The sequence below is a fragment of the Manis javanica genome, chromosome 12 (assembly GCF_040802235.1).
Source record: "Manis javanica isolate MJ-LG chromosome 12, MJ_LKY, whole genome shotgun sequence".
NCBI lineage: Eukaryota > Metazoa > Chordata > Mammalia > Pholidota > Manidae > Manis > Manis javanica.
This window is the reverse complement of record NC_133167.1, coordinates 73,508,543-73,535,293: the sequence shown is the minus strand read 5'-3', so window position 1 is coordinate 73,535,293 and position 26,751 is coordinate 73,508,543. Positions and strand designations below refer to the sequence as shown.

At 49.8% G+C, this 26,751-nt stretch overlaps 1 protein-coding gene and 1 long non-coding RNA gene across 3 annotated transcripts in view; one reads left to right on the top strand and one right to left on the bottom strand.

Annotated features, from left to right (window-relative positions):
- Positions 1–486: 486 nt before the first annotated feature.
- The window catches only part of LOC140845111 (ral guanine nucleotide dissociation stimulator-like), a 41,552-nt gene continuing 15,287 nt past the window's right edge, over positions 487–26,751 (bottom strand). Inside the window, exons 1-10 of one of the 2 annotated variants that reach the window (XM_073218866.1) lie at positions 6,699–6,829; positions 6,316–6,482; positions 5,847–6,172; positions 4,909–5,124; positions 4,475–4,578; positions 3,972–4,038; positions 3,152–3,214; positions 1,742–1,863; positions 1,530–1,633; positions 487–606 (exon numbers count right to left, since the gene is read on the bottom strand). In XM_073218866.1, coding sequence (XP_073074967.1) covers positions 1,549–1,633; positions 1,742–1,863; positions 3,152–3,214; positions 3,972–4,038; positions 4,475–4,578; positions 4,909–5,124; positions 5,847–6,172; positions 6,316–6,482; positions 6,699–6,826 — 1,278 coding nt within the window. In that variant the 5' untranslated portion in view covers positions 6,827–6,829 and the 3' untranslated portion in view covers positions 487–606; positions 1,530–1,548. Of the gene's footprint in view, positions 607–1,529; positions 1,634–1,741; positions 1,864–3,151; positions 3,215–3,971; positions 4,039–4,474; positions 4,579–4,908; positions 5,125–5,846; positions 6,173–6,315; positions 6,483–6,698; positions 6,974–26,751 lie in introns of those variants that run through there. The other variant, XM_073218865.1, reaches the window with a different exon arrangement.
- Positions 8,321–9,517, top strand: LOC140845115 (uncharacterized). The gene is made up of 2 exons (XR_012123823.1): positions 8,321–8,455; positions 9,059–9,517. It is a non-coding gene; the product is annotated as an uncharacterized lncRNA (long non-coding RNA).

Sequence of the window (26,751 nt, the reverse complement as noted above, 5' to 3'; positions counted from 1 at the left end):
GCTCAGAGGCTGCAGCCTGTAGCCCTCAGCCCCACCTGCCCTGGGGCTGGGACCAGGGCTTAAGGGAGGCAGGGGGTCCTTCTGGCTGCCCTCTCCAAGGAGCCCAGCCCCTGGGGTGGAGGGGAGACTCCCAAGAAGCGGGTGGCCTGGTGCTGAGAGCTCCGGTCACTAGGGTCTCTCTCCTCTTCAAAGCTCACCATCCTGCACACTCTGTGCCCCTCTGGCTGGGGAGCAGCCCACCCCTTGCGAATGGCCCCAGGCCTGAAACTTACCTGACTCTGGCCACTAAGTTTAAATGTTGCGGGACCTGAAGAACAAGAGTCCCTTTCTGCTGGCCCTCTGGCCTGGGGGCTCCAGCTGGCAGGACAGGGTGTATCTGCAGGACAGAGGGGCACCTGTGAGTCCCTGGAGCCACATGTCAGGGGCCCTTCTCCCAGAGCCTGCCAGCAGCTGGAACCCACACGTGACTCCTGCCCAGCCTCACCTCTTCTGCTCATCCAGGGGCTCCACGGCCTGGAAGAAGGACCTGAAGTGCTCCTCGGGTTCCAGGTGATGTGTCATGCCCACGTACTTGTGTATGAGCATCTCACGTAGGATGGAACTTTCCTGCGGCAGAGGAAGGACAGGATGTACACAAGGAGGGGCGTGAGGAGCGGAGCAGTGGGATGGTCCCTGATCTTTGCTCCCGTGGGAACCTGCCCTCCCTCCAATGCTATCTAGCCCTGCCTGTTCCCACTGTTGGGTCTCTAGCGCTGCTCCTCCAGGAAGGCCGTCTTGATGCCACCCCCATCCCCCACCCGACAAAGCCTTGAGTGTCCTCAGCTCTGGGTGTGTTAACCTTCTCAAGACATGTCAGACCCAGGGGTTGGGCCGGACAGGGTCCTGCCCAGGGTTTCTGCACCCCCCCCTCACTTTCTGTGGTGGGGTGTTACAGTAGCTCAACTCTGTCTCATCCCGTCACCCTGGAAGGCACCAAGGCAGCCAAAGTGCATCAGAAACAGCCCCCTGCACCCAGAATGAGGCCCAAACCTCCCCACCCTTTCTCAAGTTGGAGCACTCATACCTAGGCCAGGATCTGGGGTACCGAGGAGGAGGGACTGGACTGGGGAGCTGAGGCCAAGCTTCCCATGCAAGTCTCTCTGATGACACGGAGACTGAAGCCTCAGGCAGGAAGGCACGGACAGCCCCCTCCTGTGCTTCCTGCCTTAAAGGAGCAACATCCCTCCACCTGGGCAGGGCCTGAGGGAGAGGCCGTCCAGCTCAGAGGCTGCAGCCTGTAGCCCTCAGCCCCACCTGCCCTGGGGCTGGGACCGGGGCTTAAGGGAGGCAGGGGGTCCTTCTGGCTGCCCTCTCCAAGGAGCCCAGCCCTGGGGTGGAGGGGAGACTCCCAAGAGGCGGGTGGCCTGGTGCTGAGAGCTCCGGTCACTAGGGTCTCTCTCCTCTTCAAAGCTCACCATCCTGCACACCCTGTGCCCCTCTGGCTGGGGAGCAGCCCACCCCTTGCGAATGGCCCCAGGCCAGAAACTTACCTGACTCTGGCCACTAAGTTTAAATGTTGCGGGACCTGAAGAACAAGAGTCCCTTTCTGCTGGCCCTCTGGCCTGGGGGCTCCAGTTGGCAGGACAGGGTGTATCTGCAGGACAGAGGGGCACCTGTGAGTCCCTGGAGCCACATGTCAGGGGCCCTTCTCCCAGAGCCTGCCAGCAGCTGGAACCCACACGTGACTCCTGCCCAGCCTCACCTCTTCTGCTCATCCAGGGGCTCCACGGCCTGGAAGAAGGACCTGAAGTGCTCCTCAGGTTCCAGGTGATGCGTCATGGCCACGTACTTGTGTATGAGCATCTCAGGTAGGATAGAACTTTCCTGCGGCAGAGGAAGGACAGGATGCACACAAGGAGGGGTGTGAGGAGCAGAGCAGTGGGATGGTCCCTGATCTTTGCTCCCATGGGAACCCGCCTTCCCTCCAATGCTATCTAGCCCTGCCTGTTCCCACTGTTGGGTCTCTAGCTGCTCCTCCAGGAAGGCCGTCTTGATGCCACCCCCATCCCCCACCCGACAAAGCCTTGAGTGTCCTCAGCTCTGGGTGTGTTAACCTTCTCAAGACATGTCAGACCCAGGGGTTGGGCCGGACAGGGTCCTGCCCAGGGTCTCTGCACCCCCCCTCACTTTCTGTGGCGGGGTGTTACAGTAGCTCAACTCTGTCTCATCCCGTCACCCTGGAAGGCACCAAGGCAGCCAAAGTGCATCAGAAACAGCCCCCTGCACCCAGAATGAGGCCCAAACCTCCCCACCCTTTCTCAAGTTGGAGCACTCAGACCTAGGCCAGGATCTGGGGTACCGAGGAGGAGGGACTGGACTGGGGAGCTGAGGCCAAGCTTCCCATGCAAGTCTCTCTGATGACACGGTGACTGAGGCCTCAGGCAGGAAGGCACGGACAGCCCCCTCCTGTGCTTCCTGCCTTGAAGGAGCAACATCCCTCCGGCTGGGCAGGGCCTGAGGGAGAGGCCATCCCGCTCAGAGGCTGCAGCCTGTAGCCCTCAGCCCCACCTGCCCTGGGGCTGGGACCAGGGCTTAAGGGGGGCAGGGGGTCCTTCTGGCTGCCCTCTCCAAGGAGCCCAGCCCCTGGGGTGGAGGGGAGACTCCCAAGAGGCGGGTGGCCTGGTGCTGAGAGTTCCGGTCACTAGGGTCTCTCTCCTCTTCAAAGCTCACCATCCTGCACACCCTGTGCCCCTCTGGCCTCACTCCCATCATTCTGTTCCAGGGGTTTGTCTAGGACCTGGAGGCCAGCCATGAACAATCTGAAGATGGGGACCATGCTGTGCCACTGGGGTGGGGAGGTGCCCCGTCTACCTCAGGGGAGCCCATAGAGCCTCTCCTGAACCCCTCACTCGCAGCCCCTAGCTCCCCTTGGACCACCCTGTGCTTCCTCCCACGCCGTCCCTTCGCCCTGCTCTCCCCTCCTGTCCTTCCCAGGGCTGGCTTTTGGCCAATCCCAAGACCCGTGGTCCCTGCACCCATCCTCCAACTTCTCTCTGTTCCAAGCTGCTCTCTCCCTCCTTGTCACCCCAGTCCTGGCAGTTCAGGGCTGGTGGCACCAGCAGCAAGTACAGGGTCTCCCCCACAGCCATGACCCTGGCCAGGCCACTCTCACCTCCTGCCTATCCTCGGATTTCCGGAGGAAACAATGCTGTTGCGTCACCATGGAGGTCGCCTCCTGCAAGGTCCGGGACACTCAGGTGTGCTCATGCTCCCCTCCCACATGGCCCCCCACAAATCAGAGCTTGGGTGGTGGATGCCTCGCCTGAGTCCCCTGGTGCTATGCTGTCCCCACCCCCAGCAGGCTCTCAGCTGAGGGCGATTGCAGCTCCAGCACACACTCATACTCAAGGGTGTCCTTGGGCCACCGCCGGCTGCCCTGAGAGGCTTCCTCACCTGCAGAGTGTCAGGGGAGTTCCCTTTGCCTCCCAGGGTGCCCTGAGCACTCACTGTCACCTGGCTATCATCACGGCTCCCCTCACACGACCAGGTGGGATGGGCACAAAGCTGAAGGCCATCTTGTGCTCCCTGGACCCTGCTCACCTGGGAGGCCCGCACCCCAGGGTGACAACCTTCCATGACCAGATGAGGAGCCTGAGGCCTCAGAGGGCCAGTGATGGGCTCAGGGGGCCCTGGGGAGGGGCCGACCTTGCTCAGCCATAGGCCCCACCCCTGCTGCCAGCCCAGCGCCAGCCCCAGCCCCAGCCCTGACCAGGAGTCTGTCCTCTGGGTCCTCACTGGATGTCAGGCCCCCAGTCAAGTGGAGCCAGGGAGGGAGACAAACAGGACCTTGGGGGCCAGGCGGAGCCTACTTCTCCCATCAGCTGTCCCCTCTCACCATGCACACCTCGAGTCAGCACCCAAGGCTGGGCCACAGCACGGCAGAGGGCTTGCCCCAAGGATTCCCTCCCTCTAGACCTCTAGCCTCCATTTACCTTGAGGAGCCTCTTCCGGTTAAGCCACCTCTCTTTTTCAAGTCTCTTATGCATCCTGGAGCTCTTCCTAAGGGGAGGAGAGAGGAGGGAGACATGTGGCCAACAGGTGGAGGCTTTGGGGGTGTTGGACCCCTTTTCCACTAGCCTGCATGAGGCTTTCCACCATGGCTCTTAGTCCTGGGGAATCTGAGGCCTGCAGTTCTCCTGGGGGCAGATCTGCTTTGGGACAGGTGGCTGTCCTTGGGACAGAGATCTCCTGCTGCAGAACACATGCTGAACATCTCCCATTGGCTTCAACCCACACCTGACGAAGAAACCCAATTCCTGAGGGGGAACCGCTGGCCTAACCCATGGGGGCTCTGAGGGCCCGCCATCCTGTAAGCCCCTGTCCCCAGGGTCTGCCGCCTCCCAGGAGCCCAGCCGACTGAGGGGACACTGCCAGACCTAGGGGTGGTGTCTCTGGTCCACTAAGGTCCCCTGGTCCTAGTGACAGGACTACCTACCAGGAAACATGTCCCCAGGTGCATTGCAGACGACTGATGGCAGGGCTCTGCAGGGCCAAGAGAATGGCATGGAGGTGTGCAAAATTCTCAAGGTCCAGACACTCCTGGGAGGGAAGACAGAGCTGAGAACGTGGCCTGCTTCTGTCCCCCTATGAACTCCTGTCCTTAAGGAGGCAGGCACCCAGGGAGCCCAGCACACCCAGTACCTGTTGAGCAGCCCTCCTCGGTGGAGGACTGTATCTCAACCCAAGGAAGGGGCCAGGAATGGCTGTCCCACCCTCGGGGCCTGCGAGCCCAGGTCAGCACGTCCCTGGCAGGAGGGGCCCAGGGACCGGGCAGGGTCAGACTGTAGGACTCCATCCTGAGAGTTGGCCAAGGAGGGGAGAAGGTCCCAACATGCCAGGATGGACCCTGGGGGCTGTTCCATGGCACACCTTGGCCACCTGGATCCAGAACTCTACCACTCGGGCCCTGTCCCATGCCGTCATGCCTGGGGCCCCGAGGCAGGAGGAGATGACCACATTGGCTGCATCATCCAATTGTTTTATGATCGTATTGATGGTGGGGGCCAGGTGTTCAACATTTCCATTGTATGACTGGCTCCCACAGCGGGTCATGCGGTCGGCCACTGCCACCTTGGTGAACAGTTCCTGGGGATGGCAAGGGGGTGTCATTTAGCTGAGTCCACGGTGCCCCTGGGCCCAGGCGGTTACCAGTCAGAGCTGGAGCCCAGGCCACTGAGGATGTGGTGTGAGCCTTATGGCGGTCCAGGCTTCGGACTCCATCCACTGAGGCACCCAGGAACGGATGCACTGGACCCCACAATGGTGGGGAACAGAGGGGCTCACTGAGAACAGTCATCCTCCCTCACCTCCTCCCTGCAGCACAAGGCAGCTCATGCCTGCACGTCCTGGGGCATCTGCCTCCCATTCTGTCACCCTGTGGATCCCCCTACCCACTCAGGTGCAGTTACCCCCAAAACAACTCCAACCGGGCCTTTGTTGTCTGTCAGGTACATGGCAGGGGCCTCTGAAGTGCGGAGGCTGTGGAGGCCTGCCAGCCAACGGCCTGAGGACCTAAGGCCCTGGCAGCACCTCTCTGAGCGCCCCTCTACTACACTGCCCCTCTCACCCCAGCCAGGCCCTGCCCACCTTCCCTCTGCTATTTCTCATTGGTCTGCAAGGATCCCTAAGTGCCAGCCCTACTGTCCCTGTGGTCAGTGAAGGCTTGGGGGTGAGGAGAGTTTCTCAGGGCATATGGTGGGAAGGTGGCACGTCAGCCCAGATCACAGGAGTGCACATTGGGACAGCAGGTCTGGGACAGCCCATTGCACAGGGAAGGCCCACCCCAACTTCGATCCCGCTCCACTCACCGCATACATCAGGGTCAGCTGCTCGGCAACCAGGCGGGGAGGGAATGCCAGAAGGGTGGACTCTGGAGCTGGCTTTGCCCCTGCCAGGCCTGGTGCCATTCTGGCAGGTGCCCTGGGCCCTGTGCCTGAGGGCTCATGGGGCTCAAGCTCAAGGCTCCGCGGTGGGGCTGAGGGCACTGCTGGGACGTCCTCCGGCTCTGCAGGGGCTGAAGCAGGTGACACCGGCCGTAGCTCCAGCACAGGGGTCTCAGGGAGCTCCTGAACTGGCTCTAGCCATGAAGCCAGCCCTCCCTGTGTCTCTGGAGCCAGCTGCGTCTGCCGTGGTTCTGGAGCAGGGAGGACACAGAGAAAGGGTCACCCCAGGGCTGATTCCCCACACCTTACAATGACAGAAAAGCCCTCACTGCGTTGCAGGCAACCCTGGTCCAGGAAGCCCACCCTAGACGGTTCCCTGGCTGCAGCCCCTCACCTTCTAGCTCTGCCACAGTGGGCCCCAGGTGCTCCTCCTGGGCCAAGTGGTGGAGGACTCGGCCCTCTGGGATAGATGAAAGCTGGCTGCCATGGAGGACGCTGGTCACATCATTGGGCTCCCAGGCATGGCGCCTAGCCCGGCCCATCCCGGGGCTGGGGGAAGGCCTGGGGTGGAAGAGTGAGAAGCGTGGTCTTCCCAGCAACACTGCCCTTCCAGCCCACCCTTGTGTGGGCCTGGCCACTCTGCATTCCCCTGCCTGTCCAGGCAACTGCTCCTCCCCCTTCCTGACCCTGTGTGTCCCGGGACCCCATCGTCTCCCATCCTCCCAAATAGGAAGTTCCCAGTCATCATCCCGCCTGTGGGAATCCAAAATGGGTCACCTGCTGGGTTCTGACGGCTCATGGGGCTCCACCTCGGGGCCAGAGACCACTCCTGGGATGTCCAAGATCGCCGCACAGGGGCTGGTGGGCTCTGGACCTGGCGCTGGCTCTGCCAGGCCCGGTGCCATTCTGGCAGGTGCTCCGGGCCTCAGGGCTGAAGCAGGTGACACCGGCCGTAGCTCCAGCACAGGAGTCTCTTGTGCCGTCCTCACACCTGTCCAGGGAGCCCTCCGCCTGCAGACCTTATTCCCACGGAGAGTTGACTCCTCTTCATGCTGAAGGGGGCAGGGGGTGTATTGTCAGTGGGAAACACAGGAACCACCAGGACAAGGGAGGTTTGCAACTCACCCGAGAGTCCCCAGCCCTCTGGGGTGCGATCAAGGAGAGGGAAGGGGTGCCCCCAGGGAATGAGATTCCAGGCCCTCTGGAGTGGGACTGTCGACCACTCTCATGGGGAAGCCCCTGGCAGGTTGCCAGGTTTGGAACGGGGTCCTGGGTGTAGACAGTCTGCCCCAGGCCTAGAGAGATGGAGTAGGTGAATCCATCCACCAGCTCCTCCATGCTCCCCTGGGTGGAGCTTCAAAAAGCTAGTGCCTAGTAGCTTGGGAGGTGCCTCCTGGGGCTGCCTGGACCTCCCCTCAGGGAAATGTGGGCCTCAGCCCCTGCCTCTGACATCAGGCACACAGGGCCATCTGCATACGACTGGTCACTGAGGGAAGGAGAGGACACACCCTGGGCTCAGGACTAACATGTGGGTGGAAGTACCTGGTCCCAACACTCACCTCCATGTCCTGAATGATGAGAGCAGAGGTGTGACACTGACTGCCCCAACAGGGGGCCACCACCTCACAACATGCTGGCACCCAGAAATGGCCCCCCTCCTCCACAGCCTTCAGTCCTGCCCATACCCCACACCCACCGCACACACACAGAAAGGGCCGGGGGGAAGGTCATCCCGGGATGGGTCACACTTGGAGCCTGGACCTGGGGTGGCCTGCTCTGGGCTGCCCTGTGTTACCTCGGGGTTCCTTGGACAACACAGACAGAGGCATTGGAGGTGGTCTCTGAGCCAACGCCCACAGCGAGCAGGAAGACTGTCCCTGTTTGCTTCCCTGACTTCCATGCCTTCAGAAGGCTCTGCACAACAAGACCGTATGTTGCTCTGTCGAGCGTCTCCGGTCAAGTGAGCAGGACTGGGGTCTGTGACCAGGAACTAGGCACCAGGTCACAATTCAGGTTCTACTGGGTGTGTCATCAGTGACATCACTTCCTGAAGGTTCCATTTCATGGGCCCCTCCCTGCATTCAGACACACCCACATGCCCCTCAGGCTGCTGACCACCCATCCTCCTGGACCCCTTGCCATGCATGACTACACAGATCTCCACCAGAGCCCTCCCCTCGCTATTTGGCAATGTCCCTAGGGTCCCAGCTCTGAGGAGACGAGCTGAGCTCAGACCTCTTTTTCTCACCAGTTCCCTGTCCTGCTGAACCCACAGTGCCACCCAGGAGCTACCCAATGTCCCAACCTGCACAGGCAGGGTCATGCCAGACATTCCTCCCTAGGTACATCCTCAGGGATATATGGATGACACCTCCAACTCCTGGGGGCTGGTGTCATGTGTGTCTGACACACAGGCTCAGAGATGGAACAATGCCAACCAGGCTTGGCATGGGGCGTGGAGCACCACGCAAGTCAGGCCCGGGTTCGGGTCAGGAGATCTTGAGCAAGTCATCCGCCCTCTAGGCCATTTTCAGGTGTGCACCTTGAAGGGGTGGCAATGACAGGAGACCCAGGTGTTGTCATCTACTCCCAAGGCATCCACCTTCCCGAGGTCTCTGTTCTCTGAGGACCATACCCGAGGGCCTCCTGTTGACATATGTGGTGGGCAGCCTTGTATGCTGAACCCAGTAATCCCTCCTAGGAAGCACATACCTGGTGACCACTGCGTGGTGTGAACAGCACAGCCAAGGGGATGTGCTGTCACAGCCACATTGCATGACAAGCAGTCACTTCCCCACTTTTCATGCTTTCTGTACAAAAGGATCCTGACACTGCCCAGGGCAGTGAGCTTGGTAACCCATATCAGTGTGTATGTGTCATGGCTGCTACTCACATATTCTATTTTTCAGACATAAGGCAGTGGGGTTTGGATGCAGCAACAAAATGGATACATTCATCCATTTTGTTCACGGTGTGACATATTTACAGAACAAATGTCATGGTTAAGATCACAGAATAAGGAGCTACTAGCTCATTTTCAACATCCAGCTTTAACCACTTGGTAGGCATTTGACTACGGGTGAGTCCCCGACCTTGGTAGCACAGTTTCTCCTCCTGTCCCTTGGCTGTCATCGTAGGATCTTGATTACGTGAGGTCACAGAGAGCACTGAAGGAATTACGCTGGGAAGAAGGCTTGGAAGGCCTGGCACATCACAAGTGCTTCATCTAGTTAGTATAAATCTATTGTTACGTTCCTCTAACCTGTCTGTAAGCTCCAGAGGGCACAGAACTAAGGGAGTCAATGCAGAATTTCCAGAACCTCCCACCTAGCCTTAGTCCATTTACAGATCAATGGTTGTAACCAGTGCAGGGCCTTGCAACCTCCGGGACAAGGGGTGGAAAGGAAATGGGCATTCTCTCCTCCCGTCCATTCCTGGTATGAACTGGTCTGGCATCTGCCAAGCACTAAGCATCCACTCACGGAGTTCCTGCTAGAAGGGGTGGGTAGGGGAAGGAGAGCACCATCTGCAGCTGGACAAGATAGATGGTGCTGAGCCTGGCTAGCGACTGTAACAAATAAAAGCCTTTCTCCCGACCTGCCCTTTCCCTTGACTGATTTCGGTTTTGCAGTCTCATAGGGTGACTTGCCCTGGCCTGGGAACATCTTTCCAACCAAGGCTATATCTGGCATAGTTGGCAGGATCTGGTGAACCTGAAATCAGTCCTCATGGTTCCCTGTTGGTGCAGACTGCTTGTTTAGATGGTGTGGAGATACTCAGTCCCCTAGAGGTGGTGGGGATACATCTGGGGACCCCCCAGGGGTGGCAGGGATTCACCAGAGGATTCCCCTGTGGATGGCGAGGCTTCACCTGGAGATCCCACAGTGGGGATGGTGTCTGCGGGAAAGTGCCTCCTGGAGGAGTGGGCCTCTCCCCAGAAACTGGGAAAAATGGGGGCACTGGAGGCAGTGGAGTCGGCCCCGTGTAAAATCAGGGACTTGGGAACTGAGTGGCCATGAGGTGGCAGGAAAAGTGGGGTGGTTGCTTCTTGCAGTGTTAGAAAGGGTTTCTAATGAGAGAAATGCCCTCCAGTGGCAAGCGTCCAGGAAGATGAGTTGTGGGGTGGTCTGAGAAGGGAAAGAAAACAGGTCCCACTGCTGTTTGTGCCACACTGGTGGCACAGGACGGGACAGCACAAAAACGGGAGATAGAGAGCCCATGGGGGTGGTGAAGGAAGGGGTGGTGCCTTCAGCCCTGGAGACAGCAGAGGAGATGGTAGGGTAGGAGGTGCAGGGGACAATGGCAGGGTAGGGCCGACGACAGAGCTGTTGCTGAGCCTGCTGCCTGAGGTACCAACCCTCCCATATTGAAGGCCTGCCCGATTTGTTATGCAAATAAAGATGCAAGAACTGCGGGTTCCTCGCTGAGTGGAGCAGACTGCACCCCACTGTCGAGCACTCCACGCTCCGCGACTATACCCAGGCCAAGCTGGAGCCTCTGTGTACATGGCTTTTGCATCTTTGGGGTTTAGGAGTAGAGGGCATTGTTCCATCTGGGTCAGAAATGAGTGAAGTGGCTTCCCTGACAACTCACCCATCTCTCTGGCAGAGGATACAAAATGCCAGTGAGCACCAGGGAATGATGTACTTTTGAATTGCCTGACTGCAGCCCTAAGGGCAGTTTGGCCTAATCAGGGTGAGTTGCCATATTTCCCTGCTAGTTGGAAAACATGTGCATCACTCCAGCAGGTGCTGGGGAGCTGGGCATGGAAAGTGTCAGCTGTTATGTGGACCGACAGGGCCCCTGTGAGGAGTTGTTCACCACGGGGATGAGGACTCTAGTGCTCCGTACAGCTCCTCCATCCTTCTCTGGGTCCCTAGTGACTGTTCTTGCTCCTCCACGTAGGAAAACCCGTAAGTGAGGTCACTCCTGCTGCTCAGATCTGGGGGAGGCTGAAATCAGAAGAGCTCAGAAAGAAGTATGGTCTGCGGCTGAAAGAAGAGGTTTACAGGGCCCTGTGAAGGTCTTGAGGACCCAGATTATGGGTTGATTTGATAAAGGCGGGGGCAGTGAAAGAAATACTCCATGGAGAGCCTAGTAGAATCTTCCTAGAACTGTGGCAACTATTAAAGCCAAAGCAGCAATCCAAGCCGCTGAGGTACAAGACATGGAAGCCAGAGGCAAAGCCTCTCCTCTGGCCCATGTGCCTGCTGGACTTCCAGGGTCCCTGACCCCACAGGAGGGTGATTGGGGATTGTGGTTTGACTGGGGAGGATGTCAATGCCTCCACCTTGGGGGCGCAGAGAGGACTGGAAGCCACATGACATGTACAATTAGCAATTCACTGGTCCCCAGTGAATCTACAATGTGCTCTGGCACTGGTGGAGTGCGGAGTTGAATGTTTTCTGATTTATGGCAACCCTGAGTGGTTTCCTGGGACCCCCACTGTGATAGATGCTCCAAGGGTAAGGCAGTTAGAGTGAAGAAAGCCCAAAATACATTGGGAATGGGGCATTTACCCCCAAAGCAGTACACTGTGTATATTTCTCCAATCCCTGAATATATTTTGGGGTTGGCTACCCTGCAGGGCCTGTGGTTACAGACCACTGCAGGTGAGTTCCGACTGAGGATATGTATGGTAAAGGCAGCTCGGAGGGGACTTGCTAAGCACTCGCCCATAGCTCTGTGTACCTCGGCAAGTGACAAATACTAAGCAGTATGTATTGCCAGGGGGCACAAAGAAATCAGAGAAACCCTAGAGGAGCTGGAGAGGGGAAACCCTAGAGGAGGAGGAGCATAATGTGCACTTATAGTCCTTTTACTTCCCCTGTGTGACACATCATGTTGAGGGCCTTGCTAGTGCTTTCTTCTCTATTGACATAACACAGGAGAGCCAGGAACAGTTTGCCTTCATGTGGGAAGGCTGGGGAAGGCTGGCCGAGGATGTTCACTGTCTATCTGCAGTCCCACCACGTGTCACAGACTTGTAGCCCAGGACTTGGCAGCATGGGAGAAACTGCCAACAGTGCACCTGTTTCATTATCTTGATGACATTATGGTCACATCTGATTCTCTTCCAGATCTACAAGGTGCAGCACCTAGAGTGCTGCAGCATCCATAGGAGAAAGGATGACAGGAGGGACAGAAGTTGGGGCCAGCTATCCCTTTCTGCCTGGCCTCCTGGTTGGCTGCTGGTGGCAGAGGGATCTGTGCTGTAAGTCCGGGGAGAGGAAATCCCAGGGCAAAATACCTTTAACAACAGAAATCAGTCAAAGGAAGAAATAAAGTTTAAAATTCATTTATTGCTTACAAACTGCAGTCTGTGGCCTTCTCTCTTTCCTGCTCCAGCAGAAGCAAAAGCAGCCTTCCCCGTCTCCTCTCAGGTACAGCGGATAAGCCCTCTGTTGCCCAGGTGATTACCCATTGGTAGGGAGATGAACTCCTCTCCACCCCTGAGGAATGATACAAATGCACTAAAGCCATACTTCTTTCCACCTCTGGTTGCCTATTGATATGGAGATGTACTAAAACCAGGCAAGATATTCTGGAAATATTACAGTTTTACCCACTCATGAGCACTGGTGGAAGATTCCATAAAGGTCCAGGTAGAGATGGCCTGTGAGCAGATGAAAATGTAGAGCCAAAGGAGGGCTGTCTGGAAATAAGTGGAAGAATCTAACTAAGAAGGGAGGGACTTGGTTGGAAAAAGACTACACCAGGCAGTAATCATAGAGACATTCTGAGGCCTTAAGGGGAGGCCAGAAGAGGAGACCAGAGCTGCCTATTCCGGCCCCAGAGGGGAAGTGGGGCTAAGCGGCAGCTGTGGAGCTGGATTTCAGTCAACCTGAGTACTTTTTCCTACAGTTGGAACTAGGGGGAAAATGGAAAGGCCAGGGACAAGGGGCGTGCCCCATGGCGTCAGGGAGGGGAGTTCCCTTCCAGGCAAAACACACCCCCCACGGCCCCACCAAAGCTGCTTTTCTGCCCCAACCCTCCCTTTACCAGAACCCCCACCTTCCAGGCAGCTGGCTAAGCAACCCATTAAGGCCATCTTTCTAACTCATCAATGAAGCCTTCTGTTCCATGGGTTCTTGTTCATGGAGTCAAAGAATGAACTTGGCAAACAGAGTAGGAGAGCAACAGAGAGCCTTTTATTTAGAGATGAAGCGTGAGGACAGAGCTCCTGGCTCCTGCTGGGAGAGAACAAGAGAGTCCAGAGTGGTGCGTTTTGTAGGGGATTTATGGGCGGTTGAGAGAGAAAGGGCTATGGATGCAGACCTGCTAAGTGGTCCCAAAGTGTTTTTCTTTGAGGAGACATTAGTTTCTTATCGGTCTTCTGCAAAATTAGCTTAACACAGGAAATTTACTGCTCCTATTCTCTCAGGATAGCAGCTTCTTGGTCTCAGAGCGTATCATCCATGACTGCCTGCTCTACTTTCAAGGTGGACTGAGTTATTGTCTGTCTGTTAACAAGTATGTTAAGAACTTACTTTTTAACATCCTGGGTTTTAAAATGCAATCTTATCTTTTAGATGGAATCCTTCTTGTTTTAACTACATGATTGAGTGGGCTTGTTTGCTGAAATCAGTTGCCCAGGTTGCAGATTATTTTCATTAGAGCTGGAGGAGGAAAAGCAGCATCTGAGTAAACTTAAAAACATAAGCTGGGTCTTTCAGCAGGCTCAGGTAAATCTTACAATAGTATGACTTAATTGACACAATGAAGACTTGGGCTATGCTGAGGTACTTTCTTATCTGGGGGATATTCAAACATTCTAGGCCAAGTTACTCCTGGCTTTTTAGTTTTAAGTCATTTCACTGAAGAATGCCTATATTCTATTTGATATTTTTACCTTAAAGAATTAATGTGACTGATTTTGCTTAATGTTTAACATTCTTGAAGGGGTTTCTTTGCACATTGTTACATTGTTCTGACTGTGATTAACCTGCTTTGCTTTTTTACCAGAGGCCCTCACCCTACTCTGTCTAAAGCCACAGCCCCTGCCTCTCTTACTTCCACCCCAAGGTATATGCAGAGATGAGAAGAATTTGTTTATTCGAACAAATCCCCGGGTGACAGGTGCACAGGGAGAATTTCCACTTTGCTCTGCATCCCACTCCACACCCAGGAGGACTGCTCTGGGCATAATTTAGTAGGAAGAGGCCCTGGCCCACAGAAGCAAGCAGCTGTCACCCAGCGCCCAGCAGGGCAAGTGCACGGGTTGGCTTCAAAAAGGACATGGGGCCTGTGCCAGTTGAATTGTTGAAGAAAATCCCTCTAGATTTCCACTTCACATGGAGCACTCACATTCCACTGGACTCCAGTTGAGACAGGGACCAGTAGGGTGAGGGCCTCCAGAAAAAAATAAAGCAAGATAATCGCAGAAAAATGTAACAATGTTCAATGAAACCCCTACCAAAACATTTTGCAACCTGTGCGATTTAGCAAGCAAGGCCAGTAATAAACAAGTAGTAAAAAGAGGAAGGATTCCACCTTACAGAGAAGATTGCATTTAAAATTAATTTAAAATTAGTAAAAAAAAAGTAAGTTTCTTAACATACTATTTAACAAACGATAACTCAGCCCAGCAAAGCAGGCAGTTTCCTGGGAGGAAATCAGAGCAGTAAATGTCTTGTAAATAACGGGAAGACTGTTAAGAAACTTAATGTCTCTTCAACGATGAACATTTTGGGTCCACTTAGCAGGTCTGTATCCCTAGCCCTTTGTCTCTCAACCGCCTATGAATTCCCTGGACAGGCACCACCCTGGACTCTCTTGCCCTCTCCTGGTGTGAGCCAGGGGCTCTGACCCCCTCTTCATCTCTAAATAAACGCCTCTCGCCGGCTCAACTACTGTGTTTTCGAAGCTCAGTCTGACTCCAGAACAAGAAGCCCGGCATCACAGGCACCCGTGTGTGCTTGCTTCCTGTATCCAGAGGCGCACTGGGCTAGGGAGCCCAGGAAGGGGCAGATTCCAGGAGTCCACGTGACCAGGTGGGGATCGAGGGGAGGTTTGGGGGCGACACCCTTCCCCCTTCCCCATCCTGCGCCCCCAGAGCTTCAGGGTCACGGAGGGCGGCCAGACATCACGACCCCATCAAGAGGCGTCCCAGGCGGCTCCCCTCTAAGTAGTCACGGTCAGGAGCGGGCGTTTGGGGGCCAAGGCCCAGTCTCTGCCTCACACTCCTCCAGACAGGCACTTCCAGGGAGGACATACTCCCCTAAGGCTGCGCCCCAGGGGCAGACACGGGGGACCCCAGGCGCATCCCAGGAGGGAGCCACAGAGGCTGTGCGCCTGGCGTAAGGTGGGGATGGGGGGACGCGCAGGGTGGACGCTCCAAGTAATTTGCAGGTCCGCCCCGCGCGGGCTGGTACGGTCTCTCCACAGGGCGAGGGAGGGGTGGGAAGGTGAAGGCCACGCCTACTGGGCCTCCAGCAGGGTGGGGTGTGGCCGAGGCGCGGCGGGAGCAGGTCCCGGATGGCGCCCTGCCCTGAACCCCACCCCTCCCACGACACGCTCCGCCCGCCGCCCGGCCACCCGCGGGACCCCGCAGCGCTCACAGTGGTGGTTAGCGCGGGAGCTCCTGCTAGGGCTGCGCGCCCTGTGACCGCTCCAGACTCTGCTGGTAAAGCATTTTCCAGTCAGATTAGGTCTAGGAGGAGAGATGCTGGTTTTTACTTGTTGAGATTTCATGATGGTCGTGAGCGGTGGAGAATTGTGGGAAAATAGTCTAGTAAGCTTGGAAATTTATGTTTGAGGGTTTTTTTTTCTTTTTTTGGTTTCAATCAGCTTTAATTTCTTCTCACAGGTGGTGTTACAGAAAGATTGCAGCTTGTGTTTGAGGGGTTTTTGTGATACAAATTTTGATACAGGTTACACAATTATAGTGCTAGAGTAAAGCCTAAAACTGCAATAGTCAAGGCAGTAAACTTTAGGTAGTAGGCACGGTTATTTGAGGAATAGTTATTAGGGGACTATTGTTAGACAATAAGAATCTGGCAAAAATACTTCCTACTATTAGGCGTTTGATTGAGTTCGTTAGTGTTGGGTTATTTTCGTTAATACTATTTAAGGTTGTCCGGGCAATACGGAAAATACAATTGAGTGCTATAGGCAGAGGTTGGGCAGGTACAGCCAGAAGATGATAAGGGCTCAGGCATTTGTACGCGACGTGTGAACACCTCACTGATAAGGTCTTCGGAGCAGAATCCTGTAAGGAAGGGCATTCCTGTTAGGGCTGCGCTTCCAGTGATGAGGACGGAGGTGGGTAGGGGAAGAGTATGGAATAAGCCTCCTGTTTTTCGGATGTCTTGTTCATCATTCAGACTATGAATAATTGACTGCGAGCATGTGAACAATACGGCCTCAAAGAAGGCATGGATGCAGATACGTAGAAAGGCTAAATGTGGCTGATTAATGCCAATAGTAACTATTATTAGGCCGAGTTGGCTTGAAGTTGATAAAGCTACAGGTTTTTTATGTCGCTTTGGGTAAAGGGCGCAAATAGCTGTAAACAAAGTTGTGGTGGCTCCTAAAAGTTTTGTTTGAATTTTTTTATTGTTTTCTGTTAGAGGGTAACATCGGATTAAAAGAAATACCCCTGCAACAGCTATTGTGCTAGAGTGAAACAGTGCTCATACTGGGGTTGGCCCTTCTATAGCAGAAGGAAGTCAGGGATGTAGGCCAAATGGTGCAGATTATCCAGCTGCAGCTAATAGTCCTAATAGTGACTTCAAGGTGCATTCATGTCACAAAAAGCAAGATTTCCTTCTTTCTCAAGGGTGAATATTCCGGTGTATATATGTACTTCTTCTTTATTCATTCGTCCTTTGATGGACACTCAGTTTGTTCCCATGTCTTGGCTACTGTGAACCTGGGAGCGCCTATCTCTTCAACATCCTGTTAACATGGCCTTTGGATATATACCCAGAGGTGAGATTGCTGGATCCTGTGGTAGGTCCATACTGAATTTCCTGAAGAATTACAGATTTCTTTTTTAAGTGCCTGCACCAATTTACATTCCCACCAACAGGTCACAAGAGGTCCCTTGGCTCCACAGTCATGACAGCAATTTTTATCTATTATCTTTCTGATAATGCCATCCTAACAGGTGTGAGGTGATATCTAAGTTTGCTTTGCTTGTTTTTTAATCTGCATTCTCCTAATGGTTTGTGATGTGAGAACCTCTTCATGCACCAGTTTCCATTTCTAAGTCTACTTTGGAAAAATTCTACATCTTTTTCTTTGCCCATTTTTAGTCAGATCGTGTGTTTTTCTTTGTTTGCTTTTTGCTATTAAGTTGTTTGAATTCATTATATATTTTGGATATTAACCTCTTATATGATAATTTACAAATATTTTCTCCCATCCCATAAGCTGCCTTCCAGTTTGTTGACTGTCCCCTTTGTGTACAGAAACTTTTTAATTCGATGTAGTCCCACTTGATTTTTGCTTTTGTTGTTTGCACTTTCTGTATGAATCTGAAAATTAATTGCCAAGACCAATATCCAGTAGTTTACCCCCTATTTTCTTCCAGGAGTTTTGTGGTTTCAGATTTCATGTTCAAGTTTGATCCATTTTGAGTTGATTTTTGTGTACGGTATAAGGATGCAGATTCATTCTTTTGCGTGTGCATATCCAGCTATTCCAGCACCATTTATGGAAGAGACTGTCATTTCCCCATTGTAAATTATTTGCTTCTTTGTGTTAAATTAATTTTACATATATGCATGGGAATGTGTAAAAATTAATTTTACATATATGCATGGCTCTCTATTCTCCTTTATTGATCTATGTGTTTATTTATGTCAATACCATGCTGTTTTGATTATTGTAACTTTATAATAAGGTTTGAAATCAGGAAGTGTGATGCTTCCAGCTATGTTCTTTCTCAATACTGCTTTGACAATATGCGATCTTTTGTGGTTCCCTTCCTACAATTTTTAAGTTTTTTTTTTCTGTTTTTGTGAAAAATGTCAATGGAGTTTTCATAAGGAATGCATTGAATATGTAGATTGCTTTAGGTAATGTGGACATTTTAACAATATTAATTCTTTCAGTCATTGGACATGGAATATATTTACATTAATTTATGTCTTCTTCAGTGCTTTCATCAATGCCTTTGTTTCCAACCTACAGGTCTCTATCTTATTGATTAAAATATTTCTGGCTATTCTTTTGGATGCAGTGGTAAATGGGATTTTTTTCTTAATTTGTTTTTCTGATGGTTCATTGTTGGCTTGTGGAAGTGCAACTTATTTTGAATATTGTTTTTTTATCCATATTCTTTACTTCAATATTAATTCTAACAATATTTTGGTGGAGTCTTTAGTGTTTTCCATATATAATATCATGCACCTGCAAGTAGACACAATTGTACTTCTTCTTTTTCAATTTGGATACCTTTCATTTCTTTTTTTTGCCTAATTACCTTGGGTCGGACTCCCATTACCATGGTAAATAAAAAAAATGGCTAGAGTAGACACCATTGTCTTGTACCTAATCTTAAAGGAAAACTTTCAACATTTCATCATTAAGTATGATATGGTCTATGGACTTGTCATATATGGCCTTTATTGTGTTGAGGTACATTCCCTCTATACCCACTTTGTTGAGAGTTTTAATAATAAATGCATGTTGAATATTGTCATATAATTTTTATGCATCTATTGAGATGATCATGATTTTCAGGGTATGACACTGATGATTTGTGGCTGTTAAACCACCCTTTCGCCCTTGAAATAAATTCCTCTTGATCATGGTGTATGATCCTTGTATTGCTGAATTCAGTCTCTTAACATTTTCTTGAGTATTTTTCATCTGTGATCATCAGGGATATTGGTGTATAGTTTTCTGGTGGTGCTCTTGGTTAGTTTTGTTATCAGGGTAATGATGGCCTTGGAAAAGAAGTTCGGGAATGTTCCCACCACTTGTATTTCTTGGAAAAAGTTGAGAGAATTGGTATTAATTCTCCTTTAAATGTTTGGAATAATTCACCAGTGAAACCACATGGGCCTGGATGTAGTTTTGTTGGGAATATTTTGTTTGCTGGTCCAATTTCTTTGCTATTAATTAGTTTGTTCAGACGTTCTATTTCTTCAAGATTCAAACTTAGTAAGTAATATGTTTGTAGGAATTTATCAATTTTTTTATGGTTGGATTTGTTGGCCTGCAATTGTTTATAGAAGTTTCTTATGATACCTTTACACTTGTGTAATATCAGTTCTATTGTCTCCTGTTTCACTGCAATTTTTTTTACTTGAGTCCTCTTTTTTTCTTATTGAGTCTCACTCAAGATTTGTTTATTTTGTTTGTCTTTTCAAAAAATGAGCTCTTAGTTTCATTGACTTTTTCTATGGTATTCTTAGTCTCTTTCATTTATTTACATTCTGATCTTGTTTATTCCCTTCCTTTTATTCACTTTTGACTTAGTGTGTTTGCTTGTTTGTTTATTCTGGTTTTTAGTTTAATTTGTTTCTTTTTTCTAGTTATATGAGGTGAAAAGTTATGTTGTTTATTTTTAGGAATTTATTCTTTTTTCTTATTGTTGGTATTTAATGCTATGAACTTCCATCTTTGAACTGCTTTTACAGCATTCTATAAGTTTTGGTGTGTTATACTGTCCTTTACATTTATCTCAAGATTTTTAATATTTATTTCTCTTTCAATGTCTTCATTTACCCAATGGTCGCTCAGCAGTGAGTTCTCTAATTTCCATATTTTGTGGATTTTCCAGCTTTCTTTTTGGCAGTTAATTTCTAATTTCATTCTTTTGTGACCAGAAAAAATTCTTGGTAAGATTTCAATCTTCTAAATTTATTAAGACTTGTTTTGTGGCCTAACATATGATCTATCCTGAAGAATGTTCTTTGTGAGCTTGAGAAGAATGTGTATTCTGGTACTACTGGATAGAATGTTCTGTAAAAGTCTGTTAAGTGCATCTGTTCTAACATATTCTTTTAAGCCCAATGTTTTCTTATTGATTTTCTGTCTGAATGATTTATCCATTGTTGAAAGTAGTATATTGAAGTCTCCTATTATTATTATATTGCTGTTTCTTGCTTCAGTTCTATTAGTATTTGATTAATATATTTAAGTGCTTCTATGTTGGGTGCTTAAGAATTTACAAAATTTACATATTACTTATTAAGTTTGAATCTTGAAGAAATAAAATACCTGAACAAACTAATTCCTAGGAAAGAAATTGGATCAGCAATCAAAATTTCTTGTGGACTGACACCTTTATCATTATAAAATTACCTTTTTTGCTTTACAGTCTTTGGCTTAAAGTCTGTTTTACCTGATGGAAGTATAACCCTGCTTTGTTTTGGTTCCCATTTATGTGGAGTATCTTTTTCCATCCCCTAACTTCATTCTGTTACATGTCATTAAGTCTAATGTGAGTCTCTTGTAGGCAGATGTTTTTGGTTTAGTTTTATTAATTATTCAGCCACAGTATGCCTTTTGATTGGAGAATTTAGTCTAATTATATTTAAAGTACTTATTAGTATGTATAGACTCACTACTGATATTTGGTATTTGTTTTCTGACTGTTTTATAATTCCTTTATTCCATTTTTCTTATCTTTTGAATATTTACTTTAGATTTCTGCTTTATCTTACCTTCTGACAACTTCACTGTAATGTGCCCTGGGTGGATCTCTGTGGATTTATCTTATTAGGAAACTTCTTGGGCTTCTGGATGTGGCTGTCGGTATCTTTTCACACGTTATGGAAGTTTTCAGCCATTGTTTACTTGAATAAATATTCTGTCCCTTTCTGTTTCCTTTTCTCATTCTGGGACCCTTGTAATGCCTATATTGGTCCCCTTGATGGTCCCACAAAGCTTAGAAAAAATCTTCACCCATCTTCTCATTTTCTCCTCGGAGTGAAGGAATTCCACTGACCCATCTTGGAGTTTGCTGATGCTTGTTTCTGCTGGATTTAATCTGCTGTTGAAACTCTGTAGTTAATTTTTTCAGCTCAGTTATCACATTCTTCAGCTCTATGATTTCTGTTTGTTTTTCTTAACATTTTCTCTCTTTGTTGAAATTCTCACTTTATTCACTCATTGACCTCCGGAACTCAGTATGTATCATTATGACCATTATTTTGTACTATTTACCAGGTAAATCACTTGTCCATCTCTATGTCATTAAGGATTATTTCTGGAGTTTCATGTTTCTTTCTTTCTTTGGAGCACAATCATCAGTTTCTTCCTTTTCTTTGGTCCTAATGCACACTAGATAAATCAGCCAACTCTCTCGACTTTCTGGAGTGGTGCCTGTCAGGATGAAGCTTACCATTCAGCTTGGCCTGAGTTCCTGAGTGTCTCCCATGTCTTTGTGATTGTGCAAGTAGCCTTTGTTTGTTCTTAGTGGCTCCTAGAACTTGAAGGTGTCCCAAAGGGGAGGATATCCAGTCAGCACCAGATACAGGCTGATAGAAAGCTGAACCCCTAAGGGAACAGCATTCAAAGTATTCAAATAGATACCTTCAGGGACGGACTGGGAGCCAGGAGTTTCTGTCTGCTCCCTTTTCCCAGAGCCCTGTGGGGATAGCCAGTTAAGAATTGTTCTTTGTTTGTTACGGTCCTGTGGACCTGTGACCACAAGCCCTATTGTCTAGCAGGTAATCAAGGGGTATTTCCCATGGGCAGCAGCCATAAAATCCAGATGCCAGACATGTGCATAAGCTCCTCCCAAGGAGACACTGCAACCTGGAGCCAGAGGGAGAGTGTGGAGACAGTGGTGGTGCCCTTGTCTCCAGCAAGACTGCTGCTGGTCCCCAGACATTTGCTTAATCAGAAGCCGGCACGTGGGCAGGAGCTTCTAAAGCATGCACAGGCCTATCTCAGGTAAAGACTGGGAGCTCGGTTTCTCTGTCCATTCCCTCTGTGCTGAGCACTGTAGAGACCGTGGGAGTCCGTGGGGGCTGAATAATTAATAAAACTCACCAGCTTGCTAAGAACTGTTTTTTTCTATTTGCTATCATCTTGTGAAGCTCGGAGATGAAAGAGCTATTGGCTTTCAGTTGGGTGTTTTGTGGGCCCATCCCTCGGTCGGACATCTTAAAAGACTGGGCATGAAGTTCTGAGTCCAGACCCTCTCATCCCAGGGTAAAGCTAGGAATTGTGGGTTCCCTTCCATTTTTATGTCTCTGTGCTGGGGTGGGGTGCATTCCTGCCCATTTCAGCATGGGTATTTTCCCCTTTGTCTGATGTATAGGAGTCACTCATCTAGTTTCTGGGCTTCTTTTAGAGGGAATTGCTCTGTGTTCAGCTGTACATTTAGTGTGTCCACAGGAGGAGCTCATCTGTCACCATCTTGGATCGGAACCCTATTATTCTTTTTATTGATAAGGCAAAAGAAATCAGAAAGCTTCACCTACAAGAGATGAAATCCATTCTAGCCCCAGTACTTATACAGTGCTCGACACTTAACTTGCACTCAACTTATTTATTATATAATCAAAGAACTGCTACTCTTTCTTTTCTTCTTAACTTCCTCCTCCTTCTTTATCTTCCTCTAATGCATGTTTATTGACCATTTACTGGTGAATCAATCAGAAATGTGCATAAGCAAAGGTTGCATTCCTATTCACAAGTGTTATAGAAAGGGACAGGCTTTTGAACAAAAGCTTGACCCAGATCTTTTGTAAGGCAGATGATACTGAATGCTGACCCACAGACCTGAAGAGCTGACCACCCCCAGCACTGAAACAGCAGTTAATCTGGTTTTTTGATCATACTGTAACCCCCTATGGTGTAGAGTGTAAATATAGTGCTTAGGGAATGTAAACTGCATCTGTGGATTGCTGTCCTTCATCAGTGGGGAGCGTGCTGTGTATTTTCACCTGTGGTATTAATTCCTCACCCCTCATTCCCTCTGCTCCTCTTTCAATCACGTCCCACTTCTCCTTCCACTCTGTCCTGACATCTCCAATATTGTTCACACTGCAGTTTTGTTGAGATACTTGTTCATCAACTGTCTTGCCATTCAGGAATCCAGCCTTTGCTGGAATCAATCACTTCTTAATTTAATTTCTTAATTTAAGTTCTAACATAAACACAAACCATAGCCTAAATTTGGAACACAGTAGAGCTCTTTCATTTCACAATGAGGAGAAAAAAATTTTCCTTCTCATTCAGAGAAACACAGAGAGAAGAAAATGACAAACTGGATCATATTAAGATATATTATGAGCTGGCTTTTATCAAAATTCACCAGTGCGATAGAGCAGTGGAAAGCCTGGGTGGGAGAGACTCAAAGTACCTGCATCTGGTAAAGGACATCAAGCCAAATTATGTAAATATACCATCCAATAATACAAAGTACTGAAAGCCCACTAGAAAAATATGGCCAAAGCTAGAAGAGACTTTAGATAAAAGAGGATAGGCAAATAACTGAAGTTTTTTTTAAAAGCTTTACCCTGTTTAATTTCAGGAAAATGCTAATAAAAGTTGCAATCAGCTGTTTTAAGACAGAAATCAGATGAGATGAATTAAAAAGTACCAGGAATACATGCTCCCAGGTTCTGGAACAATCAGATCATTCATGTAGGGTTAGTGAGAATTCAAATTGGTAGAACCTCTTTGGAAAACAGCCAGGATCTACTAAGGCTGTATAGACACCTATGGTGGTCCCTGCACACAAATATCCCCAATATTGTACACCTGTTTGGTCCCAACAACCTGAGTCAAAATGACTGTTCGAGAAACTAACCAAATGCTCATGCACAGGGAATGGTTATACACAGTGCTCTCTGCACCCCATGGAACCCAACACAGAAATCAGGATTTACAAATAATTGCAGAGGGAGAATCTCCCATATCAATTGTTGAGACACAGACAGATGCAGACATAGCCCAAGGATGTACAAGGATTCCAATTTTTCTACATCCTTGCCAACACTTCTTTTTATAATAGCCATTCCAAATGAGAAGTGATTATATTTTGGTTCTGATTTACATTTCTCTGATTATTAGTAATGGTGAACACCTCTTCATGTGAATTTTTCCCATTTCTCTGTCTTTAAAGAAGTATCTATGCAAGTTCCAATTCTTTTCCCTCCTGAGTTGTAGAAATTACCTACATATTCTGAATATTAACCCCTTATCAGATACACGATTTTCAAGAATTTCCCCCAATCTGTAGGTTGCCTTTCCATTTGATTAATTCTTTTGCAGTACAGAGCTTTTAAGTTTTATGCAGCCCCTCTTGTTTATGTTTGTGACTTGCGCTTTGGGGCATCTGACCTACAGGGATCAGCAGATGCAATGTTGTCCCCATAAATACCACAATGATAATTTTACAAAAATATTTTTTAAAAACCTAAGATTCATATGGAACAACAAAAAGCTAACCAATCTTGAGAAAGAACAAAATGGCGGGAATCACACTTCCTGAGTGCAAACTATATTACAAGTTAGAGTAATTAAATCAGTATGGTACTGGCATAATGATGAACATGTAACTCAACGGAACAGAAGAGAGAGAGCCCAGAAATAAACATATACAATCAACTACTAAGGAACCAAGTGTAAATAGGAATGGGGAAAGGATAGGATCTTTGACAAATTATGCCTGGAAAACTGGATAAACCCGTTAAAGAGCTCTCCTGCTAGCTTATGCTCTCCTCTCCCTCTCCCTGCCACCCCCGCCTCTCTCTCTCTCTCTCTCTCTCTCACACACACACACACAGACACACACACACACACACACACACACACAAAATCACAAAATACCAGTGATCCTTTGCTATAACCTGGATGGATTAAACCCTGCATTTTCAGATACCCTCAAGTTTTAAGTGGAGCTGTTCCAGGAGGCAAGTAGAGGGCAAAAGGATATACGATACGGAAACCTCAAGCTGGTCAGTGGAACCGGAAGCTGGGTCACCTCAGGGCTGTGCAGGCCTGGCAGGTGAAGTTAAGAGAGCTGTGCCTGGGTCCTGGCCAGGACTGGGGACAGACATCCCTGTCCCTGTATCCAGAAGCCCCAGCCCCACCCAGCTGTGATCAGGAGGGCAGCCACACACCCTCCCAGAAGCCAGGCAGGAGAGAGGGAACAGCCTAGACTGAAGTCCATCTCTCCCACGGAGCATCGGGGGGAGCCGTAAGACAAGCAGTAACTACACAGCAGTGGGGGTGGGCCAAGTCCCCTACCAATTCAGGGAGAGGGAGAAATGGGTTTGCTTTGCTTTTACGCTCTATGGTTTACATGCAGGTTATTTAGTAAACCAGGAAGAGAATTACAATAGCATTTTCTTTCCTTCTTTTAAAGCCTCTGAAAACAACTTGTCAGACAGGCCACATGATGGGGCCCAGAGGTGTGCTGGCAGGCACAGGTGCAGGTGAAGGTGGTCACTGTCCGAGATCCCTCTGCAGCAGTCACACGGGACTCCTCCAGGCTCTGGCCCTGCCCCTGCCGTTCCTTTTCAATCTGACCCACCTTCTGCCCTCAGAGGACGAGCCATCCCCTCCCCGGACCAGTCCTCAGCTACCCAGCCCCACAGCAATGCCAGCTCCCTCTGCCTCCTCGCCTGCCTCTCAGCTCAGGTGCAGGATGGAGCTAAACACCTTCTGTGCTGTTGCTGCAGTGGTGAGGATGATTCCAGGGAATCAAGAATTCAGGGCAGACGGCAGTACATGCAGAAGACAGCAGAGTAAATAGGAGGGCATTTTCGTACAGCGCGCTCCTAGGTTTCAAACACGGATTCCTCACAGCAAAGCGATCATGCCTGTCACAGCCCTTACATGTGGCATAGCTTTCATACAACAGATAGAAAAACAGTACCAGTGCAAATAGGCCAGACATTTGGAGACGCCAGTGTGGGTTTGGGGCAGATTTACAGTGATAACTCACTTGACCTATAAACTCCTTACAAGCATTTTATATTGGTTCAGTTTGTCAACGTTATCTCATGACCAGAGTTTCTCCCAGAGTGATGCAACTCCGTGTGCAGGCTGCCAATTCAACCTTGCCAGGCTGAAAACAGAGTAGTGGCCTCGGCGAACACAGAGCTTCCCCCTTCAGGGCATCTGGTGTGCTTTGGCTGACATGTACGATTTTCTTGGTCTGAGGTTCTACTGAGGTATTAATAAAATGTTGGATTTCTCTCCATGCATAACCAACTTATTCATCCCTGTACCCACAGCTGTAATTTCTTCCTCTTCATTTGCCATTTATCTTTACCCAGATTCTTCCGCCTGTGGAGGGGACATCAGGTCTGGCTTCTGTGCTGGTCCAGATGGCTGGTAGCAACACCAGTCTCACAAGTGCCTCCCCTCAGCCCCACCCACCCATGGAAGGTAGGGATACACACGAGCAGAGCCGGGGGGCTCTTCCGGCGACTGGGAAGTACAGCTTTGCTATCAGATCTGACCTGGCTACCTGGGGTCAAGGCACCATTCACCACAGCAGGCGCACAGGAATTACGGCATAAAGATTTAAGGGTGCGGTTACATTCTCTTGCTTGGTAAAGTTCACTGCTTGTGGCACCCTCAGAAGCAGTTGTGTTCCTGGAGCCACTGAATCGGTTAGGAAAAAAGAAAGTTGTGGTAATGTGGCGAGGAACGGAATAGTGCCCTAGCAACCTCTCCGAAACCCCCTTTCCCACATCCCCTGGAGAAGCAGAGGAATCTACCCTCTCTTGCCTGCCTCATGTTGAGTGTGAGCAACCACTCTTGAAGGCATGTAAGCCAGCCCCTCGTGCCTTTATCTCCCATTTTAGGCAGCCAATGTTTCCACAGCCTGCTCCAATTTTCTATTAAACCATTGCTCTGAGAGTGACATGCAACACTGTACATCCGTCTGATGGGATGTTTCTTG